Genomic DNA, 22,240 nt, shown 5'->3' with positions numbered 1-22,240 from the left:
GCATTGGGCTCCCTGCCCAGTGGGGAGTCTGCTTCCCTCTGCCCCTCTCATTGCTTGTGCTCGCTCTCAAATAATTTTTTTTTTTTTAAGGGAGGTTTTTGGGTTTTTTGTTTCTGTTTTTTTTGTTGTTGTTGTTTTGTTTTGTTTTTTAAAGATTTTATTTATTTATTTATTTATTTATTTATTTATTTGACGGAGAGACAGCGAGAGGGAACACAGCAGGGGGAGAGGGAGAAGCAGGCTTCCTGTTGAGCAGGGAGCCCAACACAGGCTTGATCCCACAGGATACTAAGATCATGACCTGAGCGGAAGGCACATGCTTAATGACTGAGCCACCCAGGCGCCCCTCAAATAAAAAATCTTTAAAAAAAAAGGATTTTATTTGAGAGAGAGAGAGCGAGAGCTCAAGGGAGCATGAGTGGGGTGGGGGCGGGGAATGGGAAGGGTAGAGGGAGAGAGAAGCAGACTCCCTGCTGAGCAGGGAGGTCCACATAGGGCTCAATCCCAGGACCCTGAGATCATGAGCTGAGCAGAAGGCAGGCAGCTGCTTAACCAGCTGAGCCACCCAGGTGCCCCAGGATGATTTTTTTTTTTTTTAAACCAAAAGACTAAGCCGTTCTATTTAATTCCAGTTTTAGGACATGGCTGAAGAAAGGATGAGGAATGTCCTGCTAAGTTTGTGTAAATTTTTTAAGTTTTTTGGCAATGGTGAGCTATTCAGATCCTCACTTTATTTATTAAAAAATGGCCACAAAGAGATAAAAACACTTGCCTCATATAAGAGTTTCTGGGTTTATCCAGAGCATTTGGTTTTGGCAAATTTCTCTCACTTAAGGTGCTTGCATACTTGCTTGGTGCCAGTTATTTATTTATTTATTTATTTATTTATTTTTCAGCTTTTCATTGCTCCCAGTGTCCAAAAAAAAAAAAAAAAAAAAAAAATCAGGGCCCCTGGGTGGCTCAGTTGGTTAGGTAACTGCCTTCAGCTTAGGTCATGGTCCTGGAATCCTAGGATCAAGTCCCTCATCAGGCTTCCAGCTCCACGGAGAGTCTGCTTTTCCCTCTGACCGTCTCCCCTCTCACGCTCTTTCTCAGTGTCCCTTTCTCAAATAAATAAATAAAATCTTAAAAAAAAAAAAGAAAAAGATAGTCCCTCCCTCTCCTGGGCATCTTGATATTTTGGGGGCAAGGAGGGAAGAAAGTTTGCAAATGGTCAAACAGGAGACTAGAGCTATAGTCCTTTATTAGCTGATGGCTGGTGCTTGGGCTTGAAAGGAGGGATGTCAAGAAGACCTCCTGAGGTCGGCTGTGCTCCCTGCTGGATACACCAGCGGAATCTGTTAACAGGTTATCAGGCGACTTTGGGAAATGAGCTTTGTTGGACTGAGCCCAAAGTGTCCAGAGTAAGTGACAATGCTATTAATTAGGAAAGGATTACCCCTTACCCTGGAATTTCCCTCAAGTTTGAAGTGACAGTAGAAAATCCCCCCTCTTTTCTTCTGTTTTTGCTACACAGTTTGGTATGGATTTTCTGAGAGAACTTGGAGTTCCTGTTTGCCATCCAAAGAAATATTAGCGCTAGAAAAGAGAGACAGAGATTGACTTTTTGGAGGACTTGGAATTGAACTTTTGTTAAAAGCTGACTTACTATTTCCCACATAGGCAGTGTTCTTGATCTAGGGAGAAAAAAAGGTCGTATTATTACAAATAATCCACACATAATCCAGGCTTGCCATTCCTCAGTTGCTCTTCTTTTATTTTTATTTATTATTTTTTTTTTTAAAGATTTTATTTATTTATTTGACAGAGAGAAATCACAGGCAGAGAGAGAGGAGGAAGCAGGCTCCCTGCTGAGCAGAAAGCCCGATGTGGGGCTCGAACCCAGGACCTGGGATCATGACCTGAGCCGAAGGCAGCGGCTTAACCCACTGAGCCACCCAGGCGCCCCAGTTGCTCTTCTTTTAAACTGCTGTAGAGTTCACCCTCAGGGAAACATTTTACTACTCAGAAAAATTATCCATGTGTCTGTGGAGAAATAATGAGTTATTTTTTTATGTAGTGAAAGCAATACATGGATTTGGGTCTTTGTTTCTGCACTTAACCCTGAGACACACAGACCAAGGGCCAGATACTGTTTCAGGCCACAGAGGGGTCCCTGTGCTGCACTGTTTCTGTGAAGGTTGCCAAGCTGGTTCCTCAGAATTCTCTTTCCAGCTCAACAACAACTGTTAGGAAGGACAGTTGGGAATTTGTTTTTTGTAAACAGGTCCGTTGTTAACATAAGTGAACTAAAATATATGCTTTCATTAATAAAAGTGTTACTTTGAGGGAAGTTGATAGTAAGGCTAACAAAAAGCACATTGGAGGGATGCCTGGGTGCCTCAGTCAGCTGAGTATCAGACTCTTGATTCTGGCTCAGGTCCTGATCTCAGGGTTGTGAGGTCTGGCTCTGCACTCAGCGGGGATTCTGCTTGAGATTCTCTTTTCCTTTGTCCCCACTGTCCCCTCACCCCAGCTCAAATGAATAAGTAAGTGAATTTTAAAAGATTTATTTATTTATTTGAGACAGAGAGAGAGCAGCCCAAGCAGGGCAGAGAGGCGGAGGCAGGGGGAGAAGCAGGCTCCCCACTGAGCACGGAGCCAGATGCAGGGCTCAATCCCAGGACCCGGACCTGAGCTGAAGCCAGACATGGACTAAGTCACCCAGCGGCCCCAAAAATACCACATTGGGGAACAAGTGACCATGTCATGTATTTCCCTAAATGCCAAACAGTTGAAGTGAGCTCAGAATTTTTACAGAGGATTTTGGACTCTGTATTAGAAGCCTTTTAGCTTTTTGGGGTTGCTAATCAAATGTGTATTTGTTAATACGTATTTTCTGCTTTCTCAAAGTGATTTTCTCAGCTGTTACAAGGTATTCACACTTCTAAAAACAGGTTGATGAAACCGCCCACCATGGGAATGGTATTTTGGACTTCTCATATCCGGTAATTAGGAGGTAGTTTAGGGTTGCACTTTGGAATTTGCTTTAAATGTGTCTGAACTTAAGTCAGAGGGATTGTTATTTGCTGATAAATGATCTTCCTTGTGGACTTCTTTGCAGAGGACACATGGAGAAGCATGTGGAGGTGAGCAAATTGGGTCTCTTCATTACTTTTTTTTTTTTTTTTTTAAGTGATCTCTGTATCCATTATGGGGCTTGAACTCCTAGGCACCTCCCTTCCCCAAGATCAAGAGTGGCATGCTGTACTGACTGAGCCAGCCAGGTGCCCCTGGGTGTATTTTTTTAAATTGAGATATAATTGACATACTAGATTCAGGTGTACAGTACAGTGATTTGGTATTTTTTGGGGGGGCTTTTCTTTTAGCAGATTCTTCTTTTTTTTTTTTTTTTAAAGATTTTATTTATTTATTTGACAGAGAGAGATCACAAGTAGACGGAGAGGCAGGCAGAGAGAGAGAGAGAGGGAAGCAGGCTCCCTGCTGAGCAGAGAGCCCGATGCGGGACTCGATCCCAGGACCCTGAGATCATGACCTGAGCCGAAGGCAGCGGCTTAACCCACTGAGCCACCCAGGCGCCCCTGGGGGGGTTTTCTTAATACAAGGAATCTCTGGTTGTTGTATTTTATTATTGTTGCTGTTGGTTTTTTTTTTTTTTTTAAGGGAAAAGATACAGGTAAATAGCTGCAGAGACTGGCTATATCCACCCATACTAGTTAGGATTTTGACTATAAATAGAGCCAACCTGCAGAGGGTAGTTTTTGAAGCTGGGTGATGGGTACCCTTGGGTTCTTTCAACTGTTTTTTTCTAGTTTTGTGTATGAATCAACACTTCCATAATAAAAACATTTTAAAGTAATAGAGCCCAGTTGGCTATAAGGCTGGCCTTTCTTAACCCTCTTTAAAGACATAAAAGAATAAAACAGTCCCACTGTAATAAGATTTCCCCAGACGGACTTTGAGTAATTACAATGTAGCTTTATTTATTTAGGATCATGGAAATGACTGTTTTGGATTTTTAAAGATACCTCAGAAGGAGATGGATAGATGTTTGATTCCACATTAAAGATAAGAGTCAACCCATTAACTCTGGAATGTCAGCAACTTTGATTTTTTAGAATATGGGGGGAAGTCATCTGTAAAATGACCAGCTGAGAGAATTATATGTTAAGTAAGAAGCGTCATCCTGTCTACCTCATTTTGTGTCTCTTTTTCTCCTGCCCCTCTGCCTCTTCACACTTTCCTTCTTGCTCTGCAGAGGTCGCCACTGTTAACACTTGCTGCATGTGCTTATAGGTATGTCTTATGTGTACATCTGTACCTACATATTACACATTTGTGAAGCACTTCTGCCAGAGTCCATAGAATTCGATATTTAAACTTTTAAGAATTTTAGTACTAAACTTCGGAATAGTTTTTGTTTTGTTTTGTTTTATTTTTTTATTTTTATTTTTTTTATTTTTTAAAGATTTTATTTATTTATTTGACAGAGAGAAATCACAAGTAGGCAGAGAGGCAGGCAGAGAGAGAGGAGGAAGCAGGCTCCCTGCTGAGCAGAAAGCCCGACGTGGGGCTCGAACCCAGGACCTGGGATCATGACCTGAGCCGAAGGCAGCGGCTTAACCCACTGAGCCACCCAGGCGCCCCAGTTTTGTTTTGTTTTAAATTAAACTCTTTGCCCATTGTGGAGCTTGAACTCATGACCTCAAGATCAAGTGTTTTGTCCTCTACTGCCTGAACCAGCCAGGTACCCCCAGAATAATTTTGATTTTATAACCTAGGCAAGGCTAGGCCTTTTACTGTATCTTTAAATTATTCAAGCAGTAATTGCCATTCTCCCCACAGGCCCTTTCCCACCTTTAGGAAGGTGTTTAATGCACATTGTGAGTATTCTCTATAAATTTTAGGGCCTCAGAATTGAAATTAGTATTGTACTTACTGATTTACTTAATTTAAGAGAGCTTACTAGAGTGAATTATTAAATAAACCCATAAGTATACTAATTTCGGTTCTGAATTGAAATCAGAGACCACTTCATTGTCTTCCCCGGCCCCCTACCTCATTTCAGTTCCTTCAGGGAAACAGGTGGGGTGTGAAGCCTCGACGAAGTGTTACCCTAGAGATACCCCCAGCTGCTCTTGATTCTGTTTCCCTCTTTTACTCAGGAGAGGGATAATCTCTAGAGGAAAGCATAAAATAGTAAACATGTTTAATATTTCACCTGAGCTCTTTTCTCCTACCCTGAACTTTCCAGAGGCACACACAGCACAGATCAGGCCATTGCTTTGTCTACTATCTTTTTATGAATGCCGAGTTTCTCTCTTGGTATTTCTGCTTCTGTCTTTTCTCTATCTTGGTCATTTTGTGTCTTGTTCACCAAGAATTTTCTGCTTCTTACCTAGCGACTACTGAAAGGATGGCTGCCTTGACTGACTTGGTGGCAGTAGTTTTACTCTAACATGTCACTAATAAGTGAAGTGTGAGTGTCTCTCCCTAACACTTGAGGTCGGTTTGGTCTTCTGTGTGTTGGTCTAAGACGTAGAACGGACGAGAGTGATCTCAACTTCCAGTTTAGCAGGCATGATTAGGACTGTGGTATGGACTGAATTCTATTCTGGATTGTATTGTTAATATTTGATCACCTGGTCTTTTATTACTCCTGCTGGTGTGGGTGAGGAGCTTGGAGAATGAAGAGCAAGTTCGAAAGAGCCCGTTCATTTAGCAAATGTGAAGTATTCGCTCCGTGGCTACATACCGTGCAGAGTGCTGAAGATGCAGTGGATACCAGGATCTCTAGCCATTTCATTTTGTAGCCTCCTGGTTTGGGTGTCCCGAATTGTTCAACTAATTCGATTAGCGCGCTTAGGTTACCTTACGGTCATTGGATGTAGTGCCATCTGATCTGGAAAAGTGTGCTCTCCTCTTGGCAGAGCAGAGACTTAGTTGTGGGGTCCTGGGCAAGGGACAGCCAGTGCAGGCCCATATGGAATCAGGTCTCAGGAACTTTTCCGGTTCTTTCAGAGTTACGGTAGAGACCCATAAGCAGCTGAGGATAATTTTAAGATCTGTTTTAAAAGCAGGTGTTCTCCAATAGCAGTTGAAAACCAGTTAATGGAATAAACCGTATAAATAGAATAAAGGACATGATCTCAGTGACACAATAAAAACATTTGGGAAAAAAAAACCCAGCACACTTTCATAATTAAAATGTTCAACACTCTAGGAATAGAAAGAGACTTCCTCAGTCTTCCAGACCTCTGTGGAAAACCTGTAGCTTATCATCGTACTTAAAGATGGACGGAAGCTCTACAGCAGAGAATCTTCCCAGAAGAGGGCTGGTGTTGAGCTGCCCCTTTCCAAGCAAGGACCATTTTAAAAATTCTAGGTGGTTGTATTTGAGTTTCTTGTTAGTAATCTCTTGTTACATGAAGCCCTTTGTTTTCTACACCCAGCTGCAGTTTTCCTGTTCAGGCTCTCTCAAATGATCTATAACAGAAACATTCATATTGTCTTTGGTAAAAGATTTCTTTTTGTACTGGAAGTTCTGAGGCCTGTTTCAAGCAGAATATGTTTCCATTTTTTGGAATGTTACAAGTTAGAGATAGGGGTGGGAGAAGAGAGCTGGTTGCTTTTGTTAAGCATTTCTGCTTTGCTGGTGGAAGAACTAAATTCCCAGAGATCATTATGCTTCAGAGATTTTTTTTTTTTAATCAGCTTTACAAGAGACTGATGGCTGAAATATGAAAATAGAATAGCTTTACCTATAAGGTGATGGTGAGTCACAATGTTGGAAAAGTGCGTGTTTGAATTTTGGACCTATTTAGCTTTGGAACTTGGGGGACAAGTTACCTAACTTAGGTCCTTGTTTTCTCTTCTGTAAAACTGGTTCAGAACATAGTAAAGAGGTTTGGGTGTATAAAAATGAGGTAATGAAGGTTTGTAGCTCCTTACCTAGCATATCTTGGTAAACCTTAGCAGTTGTTACTGGTAATCAAAGTGCCAGGGAATCATTTTTCTTTTCCTTTTTTTAAGATTTATTTGTCAGATTGAGAGGGAGAGCACAAGTATGGGGGAGGGGCAGAGGGAGAGGGAGAAGCATCCTTTCTGCCGATCAGGGAGCGGGATGGGGGACTCCTTCCCAGTACCCTGGGATTATGGTCTGAGCAGAGGGCAGCTGCTTTCATCTGTTTTCAATAGGTAACATCTAGCAAGAAAGCCATTTTTTGCCTAAGGTGGTCTTTTCTGGTGGGCCGGTCCATTCAGAGAGTAAGTTAGACTGAGTTAGAAGGACGTTCGATGAATGTATTCTAGATATGGAGTAGGAGGAGCTAGCTGCTCTCGCCGCTGCCCCCCCCCCCCCAGTAGGTCTACACCCAATGTAGGGCTTTAACTTAGAACCCTGACGGAAATCAAGACTCACCATGGTCTACTGACTTTGAGCCAGCCAGGTGCCCCAGGAGCTGGATGTTCTTAAGTAGTGAGCCCTTCAGATGAGTATAGCTGAATGGCCCTAGTTGAGGAAATGATACATCCTAGCCCTTCAGAGGATAGTCCCAGTTTAAAATCCTTTTCACCATTGTCGGGGCGCCTGGGTGGCTCAGTGGGTTAAGCTGCTGCCTTCGACTCAGGTCATGATCTCAGGGTCCTGGGATTGAGTCCCACATCGGGCTCTCTGCTCAGCGAGAAGCCTGCTTCCCTCTCTCTCTCTCTCTCTCTCTGCCTGCCTCTCCGTCTACTTGTGATCTCTCTCTGTCAAATAAAAAAAAAAAATCCTTTTCACCATTGTCAACCTAAATATCCTGTAAACTTCACCTTCCTAGAGACAAACGTATTTTCATCCCAGTTTGTCTTAGCCAGAAGCAAAGCAGAAACTTTATTTCTTTCGGTGGGTTTAGTACAAAGCTCCCAAAGAGAGAGGGGCCCCGAGAGGGTTGCCCAAGGCAGAAACTTTCACTGGGCTATTTGCTAACTTTCAGCTTTGAACTCTGGTCCCATACTTTTAGGTTTCTTACAGATGACTGTTATGGGTCATAAAATCATAGCTTTCTCTTTCTTTGAACTTCAAAAAGATGGAAATTCTTGTGCTTCAGTTTCCTGTTTTCAATTACTAAAACTTGTATATTTATAAGTGTATGTCATAGATGTTTTATGCATTTCAGTATTCAGGGTATAATATGGCATTTACATTTTATTTTATCAAAGATTTTAATTTATTTTATTTGACGGAGGAGTTGGGGGAAGAGAAGCAGGCTCCCCACAGGGAGACCTGTACTGGGCTTGATCCCAGAACCTTGAGATTATGACCTAAACCAAAGGCAGACCCCCAACTGACTGAGCCACCCAGATGCCCCGGTATTTACATTTTAAACTAGGGACTTACTAGAAGAATTCTAATAAGCCTTACTAATAAGATTCTTGCACTTCCTTTTGGAGGACTGGTTTTGGAGAAGATTTCTATAGGTGATTGTTCTTATCTGTTTTGACCATTAGTTTTCTCTTACTTTCCACTTAGAGGGTGATATTTACTGATCCTGACCTGAAATTGTCTAGGTTTAGAGCTTACTTAGGTCCTATAACCCAAATTAAACATTAAAATGAGTGTTCTTCCGGGGCGCCTGGGTGGCTCAGTGGATTGGGCCTCTGCCTTTGGCTCAGGTCATGATCTCAGGGTCCTGGGATCGAGCCCCACATCGGGCTCTCTGCTCAGAGAGCCTGCTCCCCCCCGCCCCCGCCTACTTGTGATCTCTCTCTCTCTCTGTCAAATAAATAAATAAAATAAAATAAAAAATGAGTGTTCTTCCTTTGTAACACTCTCGCTTTCTTGAATTAAAACTGGCTTTTCTGTCATGAGTGCTTGGAGGAAGAATGTATTCTAGTAATGAAAGCTTCATGATGTTAATACAGTCTAATAACCTAGGAAAGTAACATACAGGCACTTCACTGCTGCAAGGAAGCTGCTGGTGCTAGAAAAAGAGGCTGCTGTTGATCAGAATAGCAGCTTGTACTTTGGTCTCAAATTGGTTGTAATGTATACATTGAAGTGAGAGTTCAACACGGTGTAAAATGTGAATCTGCTCTCTTGGAGAAATTGAATATTCTGCAAGATAGTAAATTTGACACGGGAATGAGAAGAGAAAAAAAGTGTAGTCTCTTCAAGCAAAGCCCTTTCTAGACATGAAATTACAGCAGGGGAGCCCTTCAGGCAGTGTAGATGCAGATAGCCAGAGATCAGACTGTTCATCACGGGCGTGTGTTAGTCCCTCGGCCAACTCCATTTCCCTCTCTGTCTGTGGGTATCGATAGCTTTAAAGGACTTAGTAGGAAGGCTTTGGGTTGGCTTGGTGTTACCATTTTGTTTCAGGTCGTAGTATGTTTGCCTTTAGTTTTTGTTTACTTGACTGGTAAATCCTTTTTCTATAAAGGTAAAGTCTAAGAAGACTTTTAAAATATGAACCAAGTATTTATGGATTGAAGGGTAGTTGTGTGGTATATATATAGCTTGGTCATTTGGTGCTGCTGAGGTTGGAACCCCAACCTTAGTGTTTTGAGGTTATATTTGGCACTACTTAGTTTTAGGAACCCAAAGTCCTGACAATTGTGACCTCTCAGGCTACCTGCAGGGTTCTGGCCATGGGATAAATACTCCCATAATGTTTATTCTGGTGAATTCAGCAGATACCTAACAATTGCCAAGATAATGCTGGCGTAATTACTAGGGACAGTGAAAACAAACTTAATCTGGGGTGAGAAGGGAAAAGGAATAATTTAATTCTTCCTTATCGTTGAGAGGTTTTTTTTTTTTTTTTTTTTTTTAAAGATTTTATTTATTGGAGCACCTGGGTGGCTCAGTGGGTTAAGGCCTCTGCCTTCGGCTCGGGTCATGATATCAAGGTCCTGGGATCGAGCCCCGCATCGGGCTCTCTGCTCAGTGGGGAGCCTGCTTCCCTTCCTCTCTGTCTGCCTCTCTGCCTACTTGTGATCTCTCTCTGTCAAATAAATAAATAGAAATCTTTTTTTTAAAAGATTTTTATTTATTTATTTGACAAGTAGAGATCACAAGTAGGCAGAGAGGCAGGCAGAGACCGTGAGGAGGAAGCAGGCTCCCCGCTGAGCGGAGAGCCCGATGCGGGGCTCGATCCCAGGACCTTGATATCATGACCCGAGCCGAAGGCAGAGGCTTTAACCCACTGAGCCACCTAGGCGCCCCTCGTTGAGAGTTTGATTTAGAGAAGTTTGCTTTGGCTTTGTCTGCTAATATTCTTGTTTTGGGGTTGAAAAGTAAGATGTATTTTAATGATATAAAAACCATATGTATCTTAAGATCTTCATTTTAAATAAAATGCATCTGTTCTTCCAAGGCCCATTGATCTGCTTGGTAATTAGAGAAATGGTTCTGGTGGAGAAGGCTTGGGCTTTGAAAGAGCTGATGGCTCTGGGACCTGTGTTCTCAGGTGGCTCTGCAGGAACAGCTTAAAGGGAACCTTAGCTCCAAGTGACAGGTTCGTATCTGAAGTGATTTCAAAAGGGTGTTTGAAATTCTTCTCTTGGGTTTTAAAGGAAAATTGGAGGAGAAAAGAATGAAAACAATAGTGTAAATACATACAGGGTATAGGAGAGGTCTGTCTTGCGGAAGGGTGTATGAGAAAAGACATCTGGGTTTAGTGACTTGAGACTCAGGCCAGTGTGTGCTTGGTATGGCTTTCCAGAAAGAAATTTTCAGATGCAGTAATAGTCTATATTAGGCCACCTTTGTAGACTTATTCTTAAGCTCTGAGTATCCCAGTGAAGGAAGACACAACGAATTGACATTAACAAGGTAATAATGGGGATATGATACCACATTGTCTGAAGAGTGTTGGAGAGTTTGAGACTCGATCATACCAGGCCCCTGACTATAGGAGGTGAGGAATCAGGTCCTATATTTCTGCATCCTTAACATGCTGGGCACTTAATCGTAACTGTTGATTGCTACTTGTTCAGTTGTTGGATTCTTTTATAATCTGGTGTAGGAGCATGACTGCCTTACCTTAAATGTGAGATGGTTTTACCCAAATTGTGTTTGAGGGGACATGTTTTCCCCTGAGCCCATGTTATACCATAGTCCTTCTGTAGGGACCTGACTTGTTTTATAATATTCTTTTTTTTTTTTTTTTTTTAAAGATTTTATTTATTTATTTATTTGACAGAGAGAGATCACAAGTAGACAGAGAGGCAGGCAGAGAGAGAGAGAGGGAAGCAGGCTCCCTACTGAGCAGAGAGCCCGATGCGGGACTTGATCCCAGGATCCCGAGATCATGACCTGAGCCGAAGGCAGCGGCTTAACCCACTGAAGCCACCCAGGCGCCCCTTGTTTTATAATATTCTATTTTTTTTTTAAAAGATTTTATTTATTTGACAGAGAGATCACAAGCAGGCAGAGAGGCAGGCAGAGAGAGAGGAGGAAGGAGGCTCCCTGCTGAGCAGAGAGCCCCATGCGGGGCTCGATCCCAGGACTCTGAGATCATGACCTGAGCTGAAGGCAGCGGCTTAACCCACTGAGCCACCCAGGCGCCCCTAATATTCTAAATGAAACAGCTGCTCCAGGAATGGGGGGCTTTGATGAAGAAGCAAAACTTCTTTTTGGGGAAATTCTGGTTTGAACAGAAATCAGATGCTCGGTACCCATAACATGTGAAAAGGTGCCACATTAATTTGCACAGAGGTGTTTGTTTTTCTCACTTGCCAATATATTTGTAGGACGTGGACATGGAAGAAATGATAGAGGAAAAGGTATGTGTAATCACGGTGACATCTAAAAGTCTTCAAAAGAGAATTGAGAGTTGTTTTGAATGGATTTTACTTATTTGATCAAATGGCTTTACTTACGATCGTCCCTATCTTTTTTTTTTTTTTTTAAGATTTTATTCATTTCATTTGACAGACAGAGATCACAAGTAGGCAGAGAGGCAGGCAGAGAGAGAGAGGAGGAAGCAGGCTCCCTGCCGAGCAGAGAGCCCGATGCGGGGCTCGATCCCAGGACCCTGGGATCATGCCCTGAGCCGAAAGCAGAGGCTTTAACCCACTGAGCCACCCAGGCGCCCCTACGATCGTCCCTATCTTATACTAAGAAGTTTATGTATGTATATCAAGAGAAAAAACTTGGGGCGCCTGGGTGGCTCAGTCGTTAGGCATCTGCCTTTTGCTCAGGTTGTGATCCCAGGGTCCTGGGATCGAGCCCCACATCAGGCTCTCTGTTCAGCAGGAAGCCTGCTTCTCCCTCTTCCACACCTCCTGCTTGTGTTCCCTCTCTCACTGTGTCTGTCTCTGTCAAATAAATAAATAAAATCTTTAAAAAGAGAGAGGAAAAAACTCAGTCTTTTGGACACTTCCTTTCCCTTTCTCTTCATGTAACTTGATCTTGTTAGTCTTTAGGTGACAGCTTAAATACCACCTCTTGACCATCTTATCTAAGTAAGTCACTATTGTACTGTATAACTTTAACATTATATCATCTTTGTCTTGTAGTACCTACCAGAATTTGTAATTACATTTTTGGTTGGATGCATATTTGTTGTCTCTCAGCACCTCTAGATTATAAGCTCCATGAAGGCAAGGATCAAATCTGGTTTACGTTTTTTTTTTTTAAGGAGGGGGTGAGGCAGAGGGAGAGACAGACTCTCAAGCAGGCTCCACACATAGTCATGTCAGTCTCACAGTTTTGGAGATCATGACCTGAGCTGAATGACACTTAACTGACTCAGCCACCCAGGCACCCCAGATCTGCTTTAATTTTAAGTGTTTATCCACTAGCTTAGCATCCTCTTGAATGAGTTAAATGATTCATTGATTTATTTCCAGCTGTGTTTTTGTATCCTCCAAAGTTTTCCACTTCTCATGGTATAATGATGTTTTTCAAATTAGTTTCAGTTCACATTTAAAAAGTTCCAGGAGTGGGAGTGAGGGTGGTATCACAATATTGTGACTCTTAAGCATACTTATCAATTCTAATAAGTTTAATACATGTAGAAATGTTAAGTTTGGCTCTGCCTGTATTTAGGTAACAACATTTTCTTCTTAATGAAAATTAGCTTTTTTTTTTTTTTTTAAAGGTTTTATTCATTTGAGGGGTACCTGGGTTCGGGTCAGGTCATGATTCAGGGGTTCTGGGATCGAGCCCCTCCCCTGCTCTCTGCTTGTGATCTCTCTCTCTCTCAAGTATAAATAAATAAAATCTTTAAAAAAAGATTTTAGTTATTCATTTGAGAGAGCACAGACTTCCCACTGAGCAGGGAGCCCAACGCAGGGCTCAATCCCAGGACCTGGAGACCATGACCTGAGGTGAAGGCTGATGCTTAACCATTTGAGCTACCCAGGTGCCCCTGAAAATTAGCTGCTTAATTTTCTGATTTCTGGGGGTTGAAATGAGCATTTCCTTTGACACTAACTTGCCACTTTCTTTCCCTGAACTTTTTAAAGTCTGATATTGTCCACCTGTTGTGTGAATAATCCAAAAGGATTTTCATTTCTTGCTCAAGCTTAAATTAAAGATTGGGCAGAGATGTTGTGAGGCAAAGATAGCCCTAAACTTGTGACAGAAAAAAGCCATTCAGCAGGACTGAACCCCGAAAAACCCAAAACATCCTGAAGGCTGACCAGAAAAACAAAACGCATTTTCTGTACTTAATTTCTATAAATTGCTTGGTTACACCTCCACCTCCTATCCCTGAATAACTCAATCCTCTATCCTGGCTTTGCATAATGACGCCACTGCCAAAAAACAGCTTCAGGTGGAAAGCCCTTTGACCTTGCTGAAGCACACAGCAGTTCAGTCCCTTCGCCAGGGTTTAGACTCTATCTAGGTCTTTGGCATCCTCATTTGGCAATGTCTTACTCACTACCCTTTGTCTCTGGCTTCCTAGCAGTTTCTCCGTCATTCTCTAAATCAGGTCTCTTTTTCATGGTTATGGTTATTTCCCCTATAACCTGGAGTACCCTAGAGAAGGACTGGGTGGCTACTTTTGATTGTGTGGCTGGGCAAACCTCTGAGGAGATGGCTTTTGAGCTGAGATCTGAATAACAAAATCCAAGAGGTAAGAGAGGGTGAAATGTTTGCTGATAATCATTTTCCCTTCCCAAGCCAGGACGGCATCGGAAGAGACTCTTAAGCAAAGCAGTGAGGCAGGGATGTGTGGTAGAATAAGCTCTGGAATTTTGGCCTGGTTTGGCTGTTAACTAGCTTTGTGGGTTTTGACAGAGCCCTTGTTCTTCCTGGTCTTTGATAGACACGTGCTGTAGCACTTCAACTTCTTGCTCCTTGGAAGATGCCCAGAATTGTAGTAGGATATAAAGGAGGGTATGTGAGTTGGCTTGATGTAGCGTACCTCGCAGACCAAACCCAGCAAACTTGTCAGGGCAGCTCTGAGGCTCTCTATTCATCCCTGCGGGGGAGGAAAGAAAAGGAAAAGGCAATTTTGTTTTTTCACGGGAAACCTGAAAGAAAGTTGACCTTCTTGATGCTAAAGAAGAGGTAAAGGAAAGTGACAGCTCTTCCCTTTATAAATTACCTTAGTACTGTGTTTATGGATTGATACTCTGTATTTTACAGGATGTAGTCCATGCCACCGTGGTATTAGAGTATTTGATGATACATTTTGTTTAGAGATTTATTTATTTATTTATTTATTTATTTATTTATTTATTTGGAGAGAAGGTGGGTGGGGCAGGGGCAGAGGGAGAGGGAGTCTCAAGCAGCCTGTCCACTGAGTGCGGAGCCCAAGACCCTGAGATCATGACCTGAGCCGAAATCAAGAGTGAGATGCTTAACCCACTGAGCCACCCGGGTGCCTCATCCACATCGTTTTAGCCATCTGTTGTCCATGGACACTTGGGTTATTTCCATATGTTAGCTGTTTTAAATTATACTGCAATAAACATAGAGGTGCCCAGGTCTTTTTGAATTAGTGTGTTCATATTCTTAGGGTAAATACCCAGTAGTGGAATTACTCAATCATATGGTAAGTCTGTTTTTAATTTTTTTGAGCAACCTCCTCCGCACTGTTTTCCACAGTGACTGCACCAGCTTGCATTCCCACCACAGCACATGAGGGTTCCTTTTTCTCCATATCCTCACCAACCCTTGTTGTTTCTAGTGTTTTTGATTTTACCCATTCTCACAGGTGTGAGGTGATACCTCACTGTGGTTTTCGATGTGCATTTCCCTGATGATGAGTGATGTTGGGCATCTTTTCCTTTGTCTCTTGGCCATCTGTATGTCTTTGGAGAAATATGTTCTGTCTTCTGCCCATTTTTTTTTTAAGATTTTATTTATTGATTTGACAGATCACAGGTAGGCAGAGAGGCAGGCAGAGAGAGAGGGGAAGCAGGCTCCCTGCTGAGCAGAGAGCCCGATTCGGGACTCGATGCGGGGCTCGATCCCAGGACCCTGGGATCATGACCCAAGCCGAAGGCAGAGGCTTTAACCTACTGAGCCACCCAAGAGCCCCTCTTCTGCCCATTTTTTAATGGTTGTGTGTGTTTGTGTGTGTGTGTGTGTTGTATGAGTTCTTTGTATATTTTGGATACTACTTCTCACATAAATTATTTGCAGATATCTTCTATTCAGTAGGTTGTCTTTTTGTTTTATTGTTTGCTTCACTGTGGAGAAGCTCTTTATTTTGATGGAGTCCCAATAGCTTATTTTTGCTTTTGTTTCCCCTCATCTCAGGAGGCCCATCTAGAACAATGTTGCTATAGCCAGTGTCAGAGAAATTACTACCTGTGCTCTCTTTTAGGATTTTTAGGGTTTGAGGTCTCACATTTAGGTCCTTTTAATCCATTTTGAGTTTATTTTTGTGTGTGGTATAAGAAGAAAGTCATCCAGTTTCATTCTTTTGCATGTAGCTGTCAGTTTTCCCCAGTCCCATTTGTTGTTCTGTGACACTTTCTTCATCTTTTTCTTGGAATTAAGTATTATGGGTTTGCCTCATGACTTTAAGGCCCAGGGAGTAGAAAATGGTCAGATGTTGCCATATACTTAGTAACCAAGATCCCATTGCATAGGGTTTTCTTTCTTAGAATTGGGAAACCTGCCTCAGGTCTCAATACTTTTAACAGTTGACTTAGTCTGAAAAATTTGTCTGCTTATTGACAAAAGACTGTATTTACCAAATCATTGGTAGCTCCCCTCACTGTTGTCAGTGTTTCATTTTGTTCCCAAATCAGGGCTACAGGTCAGATTTTCCATTTGCTGCTGTGGCTTGAACTGTTTGGGACTGTACTGCTTAGAAATCCCTCCTTTAAAAAGAAATTTTTTTTTTTTTTAAAGTAGGCTCCAGGCCCAACGCGGTACTCAAACTCACAAACCCTGAGATCAAGTGTTGCGTGCTCTACCAACGGAGTCAGCCAGGTGCCCCTAAAAAAAAGTTTTCTTTTTAATTGAAGTACAGTTAACATAGAAATCCCTCTTGGTAAAAGGGCAAAGTGTTTTTAATTAGTTGTTTTGTGTGTGTGTGTGTGTGTGTGTGTGTGTGTGTGTGTTTAATTGTTTCTAAGTGTCCAGAGAAGTTCAAGTTTGCAGAGGTATTCCCTCATTTGTTTGAATCTGTTTTATTTTAGGTGTAACTGAAAAGTGACCTTCTCTTCAGAGATGTCAAAAACAAACAAATCCAAGTCTGGATCTCGCTCTTCTCGTTCAAGATCTGCATCAAGATCTCGTTCTCGTTCATTTTCGAAGTCTCGGTCCCGAAGTCGATCTGTCTCTCGTTCAAGGAAGCGCAGACTGAGGTAAGGGGATGTGTTTGTGTATCAGGATAACCGTTGCATCTATGATTGTGGGTGTCTGAAGAGCTTTTGCTGGATTCTTTCTGTGAGTTTCAGTTGGAATGGGTTGGCTTCAGGCAGAGGGATAATGGGCTGTAAGATATTACAGGTTTCTTGAAACACTGCGAATCCAAATCACGCGTTGAGTGCCGTGCTGTTTGCCTAATTCCTTTTCTCCTCTGCCAGCATGTACTATTTCTCATCTACTTTGGAAGAAAGAGCGTTTTGTTTTTTTATCTGAGCTTCTTGCTTCAAATCTCTACACCTGATTGTTTTTTCCTGGAGTATTTCTGGAGGCTTTGGACCAAAGTTTATATGCATCATCGGCAAAGAAAAGATAGCTAAGAGGATTAATAGTATGACCGACATTGTGAGGAAAGCAGCCTTATTAACTCTAACATAATTAAACCTTAAAAACTTAATGGGAATCGTTTGCATATACCCGATGTGCCAGTTACTAATAAAAGGTGTCTGTCTGGTAAACCACAGCAAAGCTATTCAAAAGTAACTCTTGTAGACATCACTGTGCCTAAGTGTACAAAGAATTCTTTTTAATTTGTTGCCAGTATTCTTTAATTTAGCCAGTATTGACATCTTTAGGAGTAGACAAGAACCTTTTAGTATATACAAGTTTCTACATGTGAATGTTGTTGTATTTAACTACCAAAGGGGGATAATGTGCACAGTTTTGTTATTTTTGTCAGAATTGCACCAGGCAGGGAGATAATTTCTCAGTCTCAACACTTGGGGCCCCGCCCACCCCCGCCATTCTTTATTTCACGAGTATCTAGAGTTCTTTTGTTAAATGAACTGATTATGAAATTTAAAATAAACCATAGGAAAAGTAGTTATTAAGCTGCATTCTTTATTCCCATAGTCTTGTAGTATTCCTAAAAATGTGTTAAAGAGACGGTTGGTGGGATTCTTTTTTTTTTTTTTTTCCCTTTCCTCCCAATAAGAACAAGTTAATTCTTCACTTGATCCTAGCCAAAAGGCCAAGAAGCGATGAGAACAAGTTGATTCTTAAGCAGAATCTGTAAGAGACCTCCTTGAAAATTAATTTCAGACCAGAGGGTGAATAAAAAGTTGGCGGCCATAAATATTAATGATTCTGATAATAAGGTAGAATATAATGAGTCTCTTCCTCAAACAAAAGAAACACTAGATTTTTTATTTTTAAAGATAACATTACACCTTGAGGGTAATGAGTCCTAACATTTCCTCTCCTCTGGTTTTTGGGCATGCATTTTTATACCAAACTTAGTTCAAGCATAGGCTAAATAGAGGTTGTTGCCCATTTGTGTGAGAATCCATGTAAGTAAATTTCTATCCCAACTTTCACCTCTCCGGAAAAAGAAGAGGGAGCCCACTAAATACATTTATATCTACCTTAGGAAGTTGCTGTCAAGATAGGGGATTGAGGGACTCCTGCCTGGCTCAGTTGGTTGAGCGGCTGCCTTTGGCTCAGGTCATGATCCCGGCGTCCTGGGATCGAGTCCCGCATCTGGCTCCTTGCTCCTCAGGGAGCCTGCTTCTCCCTCTGCCACTCTGTCTGCCTGTGTTCACTCTCTCTCTCTCTCTCTCTGACAAATGAATAAATAAAATCTGAAGAAAAAAAAAAAAAAAGATAGGGGTTTGAGCAGTGGCTTTTCGTAACTCCTGCCTTGCACATAGAGTTTAGATTTGGGCCATTTAAATTTCAGTTTATCTCAGTTGGTTCTGAAAGGTAACACTTTAAAACTTAATTGAGTGAATGGAAATCAAGTAACTGGCTCAAAAACAAGAGGCTAATAAAACCAAAACTGAGTGACAAAATTGAACTGACACAAACCAGCGTGAAAAATGCTAACAAGCTCTGAAGTATCTGTGATAACTGGGATTCTGGGCAGATCTGTCTAGACAGATCTCTTCTTCCTCTACAGATTATTTGGCATGGTCATTGACTTGGCATATGAGGGGAAAATATCTTGAGCAGTATGTGCGGGGGTAGGTCTAGAGCCACTTTATGTGCTATCTTTTATACTGAGAAGACTGTTATCTTGAAGGAATTTCTCCACTAAAAAACAGGTTTTTATATTCGATTCTAGTCTGACATCTCTGTTTTTTAGAAACAGATAAATTTGCCACTGGATGTTCAATTTTTATTTCTGGCTTATTTGTTCCATGATTTTTTTTTCTTTTATTTTCCCTCTCCTATAAGGAAAATATACTATCCAGAGAGTTTGAGAAACCATGCCTTTAAATTAACTTAACTGCTGAGTTCTACAGAATTGGAGAAAATTGATTGTTTCCTTGTATTTCACAGACCGTATCCTTTTAAGTGACTTCTCGTAAATAACTTCATTTGCAATCTGCAGAGACTCACGTTCCTGCATCAGTGCAGTGACTGCGGGTTTTGGATGCAGTATGCCACAGGGCCCTCTAGTAGTTGGTGACAGAAGCAGCAGTAGCCTCTGAGGATGGGAACATGAATTAAACCCTCCTTAGTGCTGGTGGTGCATCACCTCTCTCGAGTATAGCCATTTAATCGGGTCATGTTCAGTTTCATAGCCTGCATCTGCCTCTTCCTTCTTTTCTTATGTTGTTACTGTTTTCGAATGAAAAGTATGGAAGGTAAGTTTTTGCTTTTGTTTTTTAATTGTACTTTAATAGCAACCGTTAACAACCAATAATAGGATGCATTTTTGCCAGTCACTGTTGTTCTTGGGGTAGGTAAAGAACCTGAACACCATGGGTAATAAGGAGTGGAAGACCAATTCCACTTTATCTTCTTTAGATTAAATTAAATGTAAGTTTCTTTTTAAAAACACCATTGTTTAGTTAAGACCTGTCACATTTGCTAAATGGAGTTATTTATAAAACAGGCAAACAGAATGTATCTGTTCCTAGTTAGGTCTAATATGGAAAGTTCTGTTGATTAACCAAAGGGTTTTTATCCTACTATATATGAAGAAAATATTTTTGGAAAGACTAATAATTTTACATATTTTTATCTAACTGTTCAGGAGTAGTGGTTATTGTGAATGATCTGTGTCTCAGTTGACAAGGCATATCGGGTATACAAGGACCCCACTGGATTTTTATACCCAACAGATAACAGTTTTTGGCTTTTTGGTGGAAACGAAGTTCCCTAGCATTCGAAGCTCCCTAACATGCTCCCTAGCATTGACAAGCCTAGCATTCATAAGCATGAAATTTTTACAAAGTTATTAGGTCGCTATTGAATCCTCCTGGTTCCGGAAATGTGCCTTTGCTCTATTAGGGTTCCATACTGTTGAATGAAGAAGAACACAACACTAGGCTTTAGGTTGGCTTGAAAGAAACGTGGGTGGTGATGCGGGAAGAGGGCTGATTTTATAGTTTTCTTAGGTTAACCTGTGTGCTTGGGTGTCTTGTGATCAGATGGTGCCCTCTTGTGGCACCCAGGTAGGATCTTGTATTCAGCAACAGAAACTCAGACCTGAGTAGTGAGACCATATCCAGGTTCTCAGTAAAAACAAAACAAAACAAACAAACAAAAAAACCCATTATTTATTTGTTTTTTTGCTGATCCGATTTCAGTGAATTCTTTTAAGCTTTGGAAATTGCATTCTCCAAGTTCCTATTTAAGTGTTCTTTGCTTGGGACTACGTATTTACAATCCCAGGTCGTAGTGGACTCTAAGAAAGTAACCCTGCACAGACAGAGAGGGCTGAATGGGATGAGGAGTAGAAGGTTATGCCAGTGGAGGGGCTGAAGGACCTGCACAGCCTGCCCCGAAGTCTACAGACCCGAGCTTGTGTTCTTCCTGACTTACGGGGATGTAGGGGACCTGTTAGAGCCACTGTGAAACTCAAAGCAACTTGTATACTTTAATCAAAATGGCTTTGTTTAGCTTACTACATTAAGAACATTTGATATCTGTTTAAAATGTGCTACAGTAAAAAAAAAAAAAAAAAAAAAGAAACGTGCTGTGGTAGTAATGAAGCGGTCTCAGTGGATCGTTGGTGAAAATGATTTTTATCTATATGTTTGCACTTAATGTGGGTCAGCAGTGGAATTAAATATTTAAGTTTGTTTCTTTGAGAACAAAACTGAAAATAAAATACCTAAGAACAAGGTTTGAAACTGTACCTCTTTGTTGGCAGGTATTTCTTAAATAAAAGGGCTTTTGTCAAAAATTCAAATATTTCCCCCATCCCCCTTTTCAGTTCTAGGTCTCGTTCCAGATCATATTCTCCAGCTCATAACAGAGAGAGAAATCACCCAAGAGTGTATCAGAATCGGGATTTCCGAGGTCACAACAGAGGCTATAGAAGGCCCTATTATTTCCGTGGGCGCAACAGAGGCTTTTATCCGTGGGGCCAGTATAACCGAGGTGGCTATGGAAACTACCGCTCCAATTGGCAGAATTACCGGCAAGCATATAGTCCTCGTCGGGGCCGTTCCCGATCCCGGTCCCCAAAGAGAAGGTCCCCTTCACCAAGATCCAGGAGCCATTCTAGAAACTCCGATAAGTCTTCCTCTGACAGGTCAAGGCGCTCCTCATCCTCTCGTTCTTCCTCCAACCACAGCCGAGTGGAATCTTCCAAGCGCAAGTCAGCAAAGGAGAAAAAGTCCTCTTCCAAGGATAGCCGGCCATCTCAGGCTGCTGGGGATAACCAAGGAGACGAGGCCAAGGAACAGACGTTCTCTGGAGGCACCTCTCAAGATACAAAAGCATCTGACAGTTCGAAAGCATGGCCAGATGCCACCACATACAGTGCTGGTTCTGCATCACGGGCCTCTGCCGTTTCTGAGTTGAGCCCCCGGGAGCGAAGCCCTGCTCTTAAAAGTCCACTCCAGTCGGTGGTGGTGAGGCGGCGCTCACCCCGTCCAAGCCCTGTGCCAAAACCCAGCCCTCCGCTTTCCAACACGTCCCAGATGGGCTCAACTCTGCAGAGTGGTGCTGGGTACCAGGCTGGGTCACACCAAGGTCAATTCGATCATGGCTCTGGGTCCTTGAGTCCATCCAAAAAGAGCCCTGTGGGTAAGAGTCCACCGGCCACTGGCTCCACGTATGGCTCGTCTCAGAAGGAGGAGGCATCTGCTCCAGGAGGAGCAGCCTACACCAAGAGGCAAGTGTCTTGTTTCCCCTCCCTGGTGGTGTTCCTGCCTCCCCAGCTGGCAGCTTAATTGTAATGTGATCTCAGTTAGAGCTCTGATGAATGGTAATAAGGTAATCCCTGTTTCCTAAACTTCGCATTAGCAAACTTGAAAACACCACCCAAGGAAATCTTTAGCTTAACTCTAGCTTTCCTACCTTCCTGAATTTGTATTGCAGCATAAAGCTGTTTTAGACTGCTCTGCAATGATGTTTTCACATATAAAATTTGCCTTGGATTCTACCAATGTAAGCCAGAGAACAGTAGAGATTTGTGGGTCAGCTATCAAAAACACGGTCTTTGCCAAAATGAATGCCCAT

General features: G+C 42.0%; 1 protein-coding gene across 4 annotated transcripts in view; it reads left to right on the top strand.

Moving 5' to 3' along the window:
* THRAP3 (thyroid hormone receptor associated protein 3) overlaps positions 1–22,240 on the top strand; it is a 72,903-nt gene that overhangs the window by 36,493 nt on the left and 14,170 nt on the right. For all 4 annotated transcript variants that reach the window (XM_047725581.1, XM_047725578.1, XM_047725580.1 and 1 more), the window contains 2 exons: positions 16,594–16,761; positions 20,988–21,893. In XM_047725581.1, coding sequence (XP_047581537.1) covers positions 16,625–16,761; positions 20,988–21,893 — 1,043 coding nt within the window. In that variant the 5' untranslated portion in view covers positions 16,594–16,624. The remainder of the gene's footprint in view (positions 1–16,593; positions 16,762–20,987; positions 21,894–22,240) is intronic.

Source organism: Lutra lutra, chromosome 4, assembly GCF_902655055.1.
Source record: "Lutra lutra chromosome 4, mLutLut1.2, whole genome shotgun sequence".
Lineage (NCBI taxonomy): Eukaryota > Metazoa > Chordata > Mammalia > Carnivora > Mustelidae > Lutra > Lutra lutra.
The sequence above is the reverse complement of the archived record's forward strand: the minus strand, read 5'-3'. Positions and strand labels throughout refer to the sequence as shown.